We start from the raw sequence: 10,583 nt of genomic DNA, 5'->3' as shown, positions 1-10,583 counted from the left end.
GGAAATTTGAATACTGCAAAAACAAAACTGTGAATAGCCCTTTTTCTGACGAAACTTACTCTACGCTTCATTCAAGATCAATATGGCCAACATTCTCTTCAGCTTAGTGTCCATAGTCAAGTAACGTCTTCTTGATCCAAGGCACATAGGAGTATACCTTAAATTATAATTTATAACGTAAAAAGTAAAAATAAACATAAAAATGGTAATAATTGCTACGATTATGTTAAAATACGTTTAAATTAGTTTTTTATATCGCCGTGAAGGGAAAACAGACTTTTATCATGATTTTTTAAATGTGTCAATCTATCTTCGACAGGTTTTTTTGTAGCCATATCCTAAATTGCGCTATTGAAGTTCCAGAGATCGGCAAGACATAATATTAAGTATGTTTTAACAATCTGTTATTAAGTACATTATTTTTTTTTAATAAAAATTGTTAACTTACACTTGTGTAGAGATCTGGTACTCCTGTAGCACACGGTACCCCTTCAGATACGATGCCTACCACTTTTTTCCCAGTTACTTCAGCCAAGGGCCCACCAGAATCACCCTAAAATACGGAAAATACAAAAGTTACAGGAGGCGCAGTTTAGTAAATTAAAGATAAAAGACATGAAATACGCAGCTTCATAGAAGATTCTTTTTCCTAAAAATATTTAAAAAAAGGTTACAATAATAATACTGATTACTGCTTTAATTGCTTACTTTGCAAGAACCTTTGCCTGGTCCGGCCAGTGCGCAGACATGGGTTTTGTAGACTGGTATGTCATGGGGATCAAGTGCAGCCTTGCAGTCCTCGTAAGATACCACATTCACAAACAGCTCCATGAGGTCGTTTGGTCCTGGTTTATCAGGGGACTAAAAATTAAAAGGTTCAAGAATTAAATATGTGCTTACCACTTAACTAACTTAACACTTAACTAACAGGCAATAGAGAAAATTTAACTTCAAGATACTCGTCTTTTTTACTTTTCCCCTGCCTGCATGACATATTGTAGGAATTAAAAGTGCTCTTGGTGGCGGATCAAACATCGAACACACAGCGGACCCAGGAATTAAGAGCCAAGCCGATCTCTATCTACCACAGAATTATGTAACTTGGAAAATAGAAGTAGTAATACTAAATACGTACAGGTAATCCCCATCCCGAAACCCTCAACTCCTCTCCCACTTTCGGAGGCTCATCGTTCAGCCCCACAGGCTGCACTTTGTCACTGAACTGTATGTCCTCATCAGTGAACATAATCGCTATGTCGTTTATGCCGAAGTTTCCTTTGTTGTTGTACTTCTCGTGGGCCACTATCTTCCTGATGCCATAGGTCTGACCACCGGCGTTGAGTTGGTTGGTGCCGACAACAGCTTCCCACTGGTCAGGTTCTGTGCTGCAAGATTTTTGGTTGAAAGGGGCATAAACCAGCGATTGTTGGTGATTACCACCACCGATTAGTTAGTCAGAGGGTATAATAAGTAGTTCTTAGCAAAATGTTATAAGATAAGAACTAGATCTTAAAAAACGTACAATTTAACGCAATGCGCAGCGGTCAATATAGCCTGCGGTGTGATTATAGAACCGCCGCAGATGTGTCCGAATCCATCCAGGCGAAGCGACACTTGATACGGTATGGAGCCATTGAGAGCCATCTTGCCGCCCGCAATGCGCAACGCTGGCTGCGATGACACTGGGATGTGGGAAAAAAGTATTTAAAAACAATGGCCTAAGCCTTAATACGCAAATTATATTTTTTGCAGGTGTAGTTCCTTTGAGAAAGCCGTAGTTAGCTTACCAAATATAGGTGTGGTCGCCAACAAAAGTACTAGCAAGGTAAACATTTTGTATGGAATGAGTATGAAAAACGATCTTTTATATTATATTTTCTAATGGGACAATACTAAATGAGGAAGAACATTTCTTATCATCAATAATGGTTATTGTCGTATCAGTGTATCCAACACGGTGTAATAATACGTGACTCCTGAAGCATTGGTAAATAATTTAAACTATTTACTTACATATATTCAGTATGCAAAAGAAGCTAGGGCCTAGAGCAATGGAGCCGAGTCTTTTGTGATTTTGACTGCATCAAGTTCGTTGAAAGCGTCTTTAAGCCATTAAGGCCACACATTAATAACTCACTGGCAGATATCAGCTTGTCCGTGAACCGGAAAGGATCACAGACTGCCTGACACACTTCGCCTGATGATTTTGTATTAACTCTCATGCGCGCCCAAAGTATATAATAATATGTAAAGACCTGGAAACATAGGACATGCGGGCTAGTGATGACATGTCTAGGAGCACTTCGACTACCTTTGGATGCGGTTGCGTGTTGCTATCTTCAAACATCCATTGCAATGTAAGTTGGAAGTAGCTTGGGTTGTGTTACTTTATAATTAACAAGTAGTTTGGCTTATAAGCTAATTTTCGGAATATTCTCTTGCATCATATGCAAATTGTCATCAACTTACATGCCCTGCAAGGGATTCCTTTAAGTTTCTTTAAGATTCTTTTAAGGTTCTTAAGACGCGAGGCCCCTTGGACCGCGAGGCGGTAGGCGGTGACCTACATCACCCACGACTTACGCAGCCGTTGCTTGAGATAATTATTGTATGTTGGGACTTTGGGTGTAACTCAAATAACATCATGTTGTAAATTGTAAGTTACGGGAGTTGTTAGGCGTTTTGTAGGGAATAGAATGAAAATCGATTTTTCATCAATTAAAAAACTATTTTCTTCACAATATAATATTTACTTTGTGCTATAGGTACATCAAAAACAATACAGATTAGAAACTTTTAATTCCCACTCCACACTAATGTTTGAATAATGAAGTAAACACTTTCAGAAAAGCGTTTATCGTCATTTCCTCACGTAACAACGTCTTTTTGATCCAAGGTAGGTAGGAATACACCTGAAATTACAAATAAATATAAGTAAACACAATAATAGTAATTAAAGAACTACATATAAATTAGGCAGTGTAAAATTTCTTATAGTGTCGTGTAGGTAAGATTTTTTTTTTTACGTCATTCACCCAAAATAATTTTATCTTCAGAATTTTAAATATCTGCGTAAATGATAGATAATATTATATGATCACTATAAGCAGGATGACCGAGATTTGTTGTAGCCATGGATTTTCTGACAATTAATTTTTAATATCTTTTAAACTTTTTATTGCTAATTTAATTTGCTGCCTTAGAAATGCAAAATCAAATCATAAGCTTACATTTGTATAAAGATCTGGTACTCCTGTACCACACGGTATCGCTGAAGATACGATGCCTACCAGTTTTCTCCCAGTTACTTCAGCCAATGGGCCTCCAGAATCTCCCTAAAATCATAAAATGATAAAAAATTACAAAAGGCCAGCTCTGCTTAGTCATTAATAACGTTAAAGTTACACTTCGTTAGGTCATAGAAAAACACAGTGACTCTTGCGCCGCCGTTCCTGATTTAGGTTTAATCTACGTCTCTAAAAAATAATAAAAAAGGTTACAATAATTATTAAATATAAAATTCAAAATTCAACTTCTTACAGAGCAAGAGCCTCTGCCAGGTTCAGCCAGTGCGCAGATTTCGGTCTTGTAGATTGGTTTTTTAGTCGCAAGTACGCTCTTGCAATCCGTATATGAGACCACATTCACATACAACTCCATGAGGTTGTTTGGTGTTGGTCCGCCTGCGTACTGAAAATAAAATAGTTCAAGGTTATGTGATGGTTCAGCAGGAAGATTCACGATTCCCGTTCGACACGGATTAGGACACTTTACCTTGTGCTCATTGGTCAACACTGGTCTAGCGCAGCGAGCGCTTATTGATGTCGCGCGATGAAGTTTCCGAATCCGAGTCGAATTGGAATCAGGGCCATGGACTGTCTTTAAGTTACATTTTCACTGCTGCAGAAAACTTTGAATTTTGACACAACAAGATCACTGTGCCCTTTGTGTACAACCCTTAAAAATCAAAAGCAGTATTACTACATGAGAAAAATAAGTGATTAAACTTTATACGTACAAGTTGTCCCCATCCCGAGACTAGCAACTCCTCTCCCTCCTGCACCGGCTCATCGTTTAGCTCAATAGGCTGCACTCTGTCACTGAACTGTATGTCCTCATCGGTGAACACAATCGCTATATCATGTCTGTAAGTCGTTTTATCGAACTTCTCGTGGGCCACTATCTTCCTGATGCCGTAGGTCTGACCACCGGCGTTGAGTTGGTTCGTACCGACAACAGCTTCCCACTGGTCAGGTTTTGTTCTACAATCATTGGTATTTAGAAAATTAAAATTGTTATTTTTACGCTTTTACCACCACTGCACCGTTAAGCCAGCAAGGGGATAAAGTTTTCACGTAAAAAAAATTAGGAATGAGTCTGGATTCAGCTAATATCAGGACAGGCTTCTACAATTATTGGTATTAAAAAATATTTCTGTGTTCAAATGCGGCCAATCATTTACTCGAACAAGCGATCACTACCGATAAGTCAGCCAGAGAGTACAATAAGATTTTCTTCTAAAATTTCATAGGAAGGGGACTGGATTTAATAAGGAACGAAGCTGCACTGTACTAGTATAAGATGTCCAAAAAAACGTACGTTTCAAAACAATGGGCAGCGCTCAATATAGCCCGTGGTGTGATGATGGATCCGCCGCAGTCGTGTCCGAATCCCTTCAGGCGAAGCGACACCTGATACGGTATGGAGCCACTGAAAGCCTTGTTGCCGCCCGCAATACGCAACACTGACTGTGATGACACTAAGGCGTAGGAAAAAAGTATTTAAAAACTATGGTGCAAAGCCTTATACGCAAATTGTATTTTCTGTCTGCGTAGTTCCATTGAGAAAGCCATAGTTATAATAAGCTTACCAAATATAGGTGTTGTCGCCAACAAAAGTACTACCAAGTTAAACATTTTGTGTGAACTGAGATTGTAAAACGTCCTTTATATATTTTCTAAAGGTTCTGCTATATTATGAGGAAGAATAATACTGATGGTAGATAATGGTTATTTTCGTATCAGGGCATCCGACACGGTGTATTATACGTGACTCCTGAAGCTATGGTAATTTAACAATTACTCTTATGTACAACTTTTTCTCTACTATTGTATGCAGGTCTTTTTAAATATTATCATTCTTGAATATTCGCAACAGACTTTAAGTTTCCAATATAAATTGAATTATTAATAATATTAAGCACATCTGTATTTATTACAAATATGTATTTTGCAGATTTGAAAGAACCAAGTATTTCTAGAATCTGACTATCAGCACCTACGTCAACGCTTACCCTAAGCAAAATCCTGTCGTCATCGCATCCGAAGCCGCTTACGATGACGTCACCTTCATCCAAAGGAGCCAGTCCAACCACGCCTCTATTGAACAAATTGGGATTTACATTGATACAAAACCGTTATAGCTAGACTTCTGAAATTTTCACAGCCTGCATATTTCTGTTGCCACTATAACAACAGATACTAAAATGAAAATAAAATTTATATTTATAGGGGGCTCCCATACAACATACGTGATTTTTTGGCCTTTTTGCTCGATATTAATAATGACAACAGGTAGACACTTGAAAATTTCACAGTGTTAATCATATGTGTACTAAAAATAATTAATAATAAAATTAAATAAAAATTTAAGGGAGGCTCCCACACAAAGATACAATTTGGCTTATTTTTGCTCTATAACGGTACGGAACCCTTCGGGCACGAGTCATACTCGCACTTGGCCAATTTTTTAAGTTGGTAAGCTTGACTTGTTTTAAGTTAGATGAAATGGGAGAACAATTCTTCAGTTTTCTTTACTTTGTATGTTGGGTTGTGTTAATGCTAATTTAATAAAATTAATTATAATTCAAACTCAACCTTCTGTCTCTTAATATATTATTTTGTGCATGGATAATTTATGTTGAAGTAACACAATAATTTTGTGAAGAAGATATGACGCAAAAATTTCGCATGATAGGATCGAGCAAGTTGTAAATATGAACTATCGCTCAATTAAAGATGGCTAAAAAATTATTGTGATTTATACACCTGAAGTGTTATTAACAAAAAGCACCTACTGTCTTATTATCACTATCCTTGTTCAGATAAAGTAATATTATTAATGATGATGAGAAAAATCAAAATGGATCTAAAATAGATCCCTGTAGGTAACCTAATTCTATTACGCTTCAGTGAACCTTCTATTATCAAGATCAACCGTTTGAGTCTCATTTTTAAGTTAAGAAATAAAAAAATTGTGTGCTAAGTCCTTTATGCTATAGTGGTGCAATTTTCTGAGTAATGTTGCATGATCATTGCAGTCAAGTTAGAGTGGTCGCAAATACACCAAAAGCATCCCGTGAGTCCTTTCAAGTTTCAAATACACTACAAAGGATAATACCACCGTTCCAAAGGGAATGCTGCAAAAAACCGTATTTATTATAATTAAAACCATTGCACACTTTTTGAAATCAGGGGAATTAATTGATTAATTTACTTATATACTTACTTCAATTTTTTTATATATTTTAATCAAAAAAGTGTACCATCTAAGAAATAAATTCATAGGCTGATGGCGGTTAATTTAATAATGCAGCCGGTTTACATAACTTCCAGCCAGTAATCCAATCCAGCACTGGATTGCTTCTGTAATAATGTAAACGGGTACTGGAATCACTAGTTTTACGTGGGAGAGCCATGCTTCGGCACGAATGGGCCGGCTCGACCGGAGAAATACCACGTTCTCACAGAAAACCGGCGTGAAACAGCGCTTGCGCTGTGTTTCGCCGATTCCCTTCCCTTCCCTTCCCATTCCTACCCTCCCCTTTTTTTATGAAATAAGAGGGCAAACGAGCAAACGGCTCATCTGATGGAAAGCAACTTCCGTCGCCCATGGACACTCGCAGCATCAGAAGAGCTGCAGGTGCGTTGCCGGCCTTTTAAGATGGAATAGGGTAATAGGGGAGGGTAAGGAAGGGAAGGGAATAGGGGAAGGTAGAGAAGGGAATAGGGTAGGGGATCGGGCCTCCGGTAAGCTCACTCACTCGGCGAAACACAGCACAAGCGCTGTTTCACGCCGGTTTTCTGTGAGAACGTGGTATTTCTCCGGTCGAGCCGGCCCATTCGTGCCGAAGCATGGCTCTCCCACGTAAAATTACCCTATTCCCTATTAAAAGGCCGGCAACGCACATGCAGCTCTTCTGATGCTGCGAGTGTCCATGGGCGACGGAAGTTGCTTTCCATCAGGTGACCCGTTTGCTCGTTTGCCCCCTTATTTCATAAAAAAAAAACTAGTATGCAATCCAGCGCTAGATTGGATCATTGGATTGGAATAATTGTAAACCCGCTATACGTCGTGATCCGTAGAACGTAAGATTCAAATTATAAGGGTCTGCCAGCTGCCTATGCTTCAACTTCTTACATGAGTCACAAAAAAAAGGAAATAAAAAACGCCTTTCTATTACTATATACTATTCATGAACTGTAGCTGAAACACTCTCGATCATGTCAGCTTTCAAACAAAAAAAAACTAGATCAAAATCGGTCCACCCGTTTGGATGCTACGATGCCACAGACAGACAGACATACACGTCAAACTCATAACACCCCTCTTTTTTGTCGGGGGTTAAATAGAAAATAAAAAAAAGCTTTTTCTTACAATATTTTATACTTTAGAATGCTCTCCATTTTAATCATTACTTTTGTCAGTAGTTCTATCTTCAACATAAGATTTTGAACATAGGTACTTAACTCAAAACTACTTTTAGGTAATCAAACTTCAAATTATTTTTTCCCTTTATTTTTTCTTACTCTACGCTAGAGTCAAAATCAATATAAACATTTTCTTCAGCATAGTGTCCATCGTCACCTAAGGTCTTCTTTATCCATGGAACGTAGGAGTATACCTAAAATCATAATGTAAATTAATAAACACAATAATAGTTAATAAAGTGATAACTACTTTAGGAATAACAAAACAAACCGATAAATTCTAATGTTAAACACAATATAAAGTTAATTCTAAAGAAGATATAATATATCCCTCAAACCATGCAGCATGAGTCATGAGCAAGATTTGAGACTCCACGTTTTTTGAGGAAACTATAGAGCTTTTACGAACAAAATAACATTAGCAACGCCTTAATATAAACTTACACTTGTATTGATATCTGGTAATCCTGTACCACACGATATCCCTTCAGAAACGATGCCTACCAGTTTTTTCCCAGCCACTTGAGTCAAGGGCCCTCCAGAATCACCCTAGAATAAGAAAATACAAATAATCACTAGGCAAAGTTTGTTTAGTCCTTACTTACTTTATACGTGAGCCGTGCTTCGGCATGAATGGGCCTCAACCGGAGAAATACCACGTTCTCACAGAAAACAGGCGTGAAACAGCGCTTGCGCTGTGTTTCGCCGAGTGAGTGAGTTTACCGGAGGCCCAATCCCCTACCCTATTCCTTTTCCTACCCTCCCCTATTACCCTATTCCCTCTAAAAGGCCGGCAACGCACCTGCAGCTCTTCTGATGCTGCGAGTGTCCATGGACGACGGAAGTTGCTTTCCATCAGGTGACCCGTTTGCTCGTTTGAACCCCTTATTTCTTAAAAATAAACTTACGAAATATAATAACTAAACTTATAGACCATCATTATTATATATCGTGAGTGTTTCATCGCCAAATCACTGTTTGGTTTATGCTGAATCACAAATGTACCATCGAACAAATTGATTCATAGGCAGACCTATGTCATTTGGTCAGAGTCTTCTTCTTCTTCTTCTTTTGGTGTAAGCCTCCCCATATTTTAGGAGTTGCCAGGAGTTGGTCAGAGTCAATTCAATTCAATCGTTATCTGTCGGCTGAGTTTGACATAACGCGACCGAATTACATAGGTCCGTCATCGGACCTACTGTCATCTGCTTATGAATGAACTGCCCTGATAGTACATTATATCGAACTTAGCAGTCGAAATTTATTACAGTGCTGACTGCTGACACTACTGGCCTTTCCATATATTTTGTACGAAAATCCAAGAAATACCTGTCTTACGAAATATCTTTTATCAAACAGTACTATTTCTGGTGAAATGCTCGCACTTACAAATATTACAATAATAATAATCTCATTGTTGAAGATTAGATTTCATTTCCTTACGTAGCAAGAACCTTTGCCTGCCCCGACCATTGTGCAGACGTGTGTCTCGTAGATAGGTAGATTATAGTCACGCATTAGGGCCTTGCAGTCTTCGTAAGAGATTACTATATTCTCAAGGAGTTCCATGAGGTCGTTCACCACTTGTCCATTAGGGGTCTGAAAAAAGAGTTCAGGGTTAAATGTGTGGTGTACTAGACTGTCTTTAAGTTACATTTCAACTATTGTATATTGTAAGTAGTAATAAAGAAGTGGGGCAGTTTAAAGTACTGCCTTTCTAGTATAAAAATAAAAATTTCCAAAATTTAAACTTTTAATACGGGGATCAAACTCACAGTTTACCCAGGAGTCAAGAGCCTAGCTCTAAATCAATCTATCACGGTTTATGTTACATGATAAACCATACAACGACAATACTTGATACGTACCGTAAATCCCCATCCCGAAACTCGCAACTCCTCTCCCACCTTTGGGAGCTCATCGTTCAGCTCTACAGGCTGCACTCTGTCATTGAACTGTATATCCTTATCAGTAAACATAATCGCTATGTCGTTAATGCCGCGGTTTCCTTTGTCGTTGTACTTCTCGTGGGCCACTATCTTCCTGACGCTGTAGGTCTGACCACCGGCGTTGAGTTGGTTGGTACCGACAACAGCTTCCCACTGGTCAGGTTTTGTCCTACAATCATTGGTATTTAGACAGATCATGTTGTAAAGGCAATTATTTACAAGTGTACTTAAATCAGCTTAAAGAAACGTACGATGTAACACAATGCGCAGCGGTCAATATAGCCTGTGGTGTGATGATGGAACCGCCGCAGTCGTGTCCGAATCCCTTCAAGCGAAGCGACACCTGATGCGGTATAGAGTCATTGAGAGCTTTTCTGCCGCCCTCAACGCGCAACGCTGACTTCGAAGACACTAGGACGTAGGAAAAATTATTTTAAAATAATGGCGCAAACCTTATAGTATTTCGTACAAATGTAATACTATCGATAAAATAATTATTAGCTTACCAAGTAAAGGTGTTGTCGCCAACAGAATTACAACCAAGCTGAACATTTTGTATGGGTTGAGGTTTTGTAAAACGAACTCTTTATATATTTTCTAATGGTGGAGATACTATAATATGAGGAAGAACATTACTGATGATCAATAATGGTTATTGTCGTATCAGTGCATCCGACACGGTGTATTATACGTGACTCCTGAAGCTATTGACTATATTGTATTTATATATTCTTATCTATAACTAATTTTCGACTGTATAAAAAGTTATTGTGCCGGGGTTGTTTGTTGCAATATAATTTCGAAACGATATTGTTGGAATTTTGTGAACAGTAAATGTAAGCTGAAAATCGGTCAGAATGAGAAATTTTCATACCCAAAATATCGCTGTAGCTGACTGACAGCTGAACAGCGCACAATCCTGAAT

At 38.3% G+C, this 10,583-nt stretch overlaps 2 protein-coding genes across 2 annotated transcripts; both read right to left on the bottom strand.

Annotated features, from left to right (window-relative positions):
- Window positions 1-439: 439 nt before the first annotated feature.
- LOC121728054 (transmembrane protease serine 9-like) lies at window positions 440-10,258 on the bottom strand. The gene is made up of 15 exons (XM_042116151.1): window positions 10,165-10,258; window positions 9,910-10,069; window positions 9,578-9,827; window positions 9,153-9,308; window positions 8,154-8,258; window positions 7,809-7,903; window positions 4,019-4,262; window positions 3,541-3,690; window positions 3,231-3,335; window positions 2,839-2,912; window positions 1,788-1,861; window positions 1,523-1,682; window positions 1,136-1,385; window positions 709-861; window positions 440-553 (listed from the first exon to the last, which is right to left on the bottom strand). The coding sequence occupies exons 1-15, from the start codon at window positions 10,208-10,210 to the stop codon at window positions 440-442; spliced, it is 2,136 nt and encodes a 711-aa protein (XP_041972085.1). The 5' UTR covers window positions 10,211-10,258.
- LOC121727851 (chymotrypsin-2-like) lies at window positions 2,783-4,985 on the bottom strand. Its single transcript, XM_042115879.1, has 6 exons — window positions 4,871-4,985; window positions 4,600-4,759; window positions 4,019-4,262; window positions 3,541-3,690; window positions 3,231-3,335; window positions 2,783-2,912 (listed from the first exon to the last, which is right to left on the bottom strand). Exons 1-6 carry the CDS (start codon window positions 4,914-4,916, stop codon window positions 2,814-2,816), a joined length of 804 nt encoding a protein of 267 aa, XP_041971813.1. The 5' UTR covers window positions 4,917-4,985; the 3' UTR covers window positions 2,783-2,813.
- Window positions 10,259-10,583: the final 325 nt, after the last annotated feature.

This window comes from Aricia agestis, chromosome 6 (genome assembly GCF_905147365.1).
Source record: "Aricia agestis chromosome 6, ilAriAges1.1, whole genome shotgun sequence".
Classification (NCBI taxonomy): Eukaryota; Metazoa; Arthropoda; class Insecta; order Lepidoptera; family Lycaenidae; genus Aricia; species Aricia agestis.
Note: the sequence above shows the minus strand (reverse complement) of the source record. Positions and strands in the feature narration are given on the sequence as shown.

Bases quoted from the DNA above. Each gene is read 5' to 3' on its own strand.
- LOC121728054 (XM_042116151.1), bottom strand. From the start codon at position 10,210: ATGTTCAGCTTGGTTGTAATTCTGTTGGCGACAACACCTTTACTTG. The intron at 8,259-9,152 runs GTAAGGAAATGA...TTCTTATTCTAG, and splicing joins CAGGCAAAGGTTCTTGCTAC to GGTGATTCTGGAGGGCCCTT. The intron at 3,336-3,540 runs GTAAGAAGTTGA...TTATGATTTTAG, and splicing joins CTGGCAGAGGCTCTTGCTCT to GGAGATTCTGGAGGCCCATT.
- LOC121727851 (XM_042115879.1), bottom strand. From the start codon at position 4,916: ATGTTTAACTTGGTAGTACTTTTGTTGGCGACAACACCTATATTTG. The intron at 4,263-4,599 runs GTACGTTTTTTT...CAATGATTGTAG, and splicing joins GCTGCCCATTGTTTTGAAAC to AACAAAACCTGACCAGTGGG. The intron at 3,336-3,540 runs GTAAGAAGTTGA...TTATGATTTTAG, and splicing joins CTGGCAGAGGCTCTTGCTCT to GGAGATTCTGGAGGCCCATT.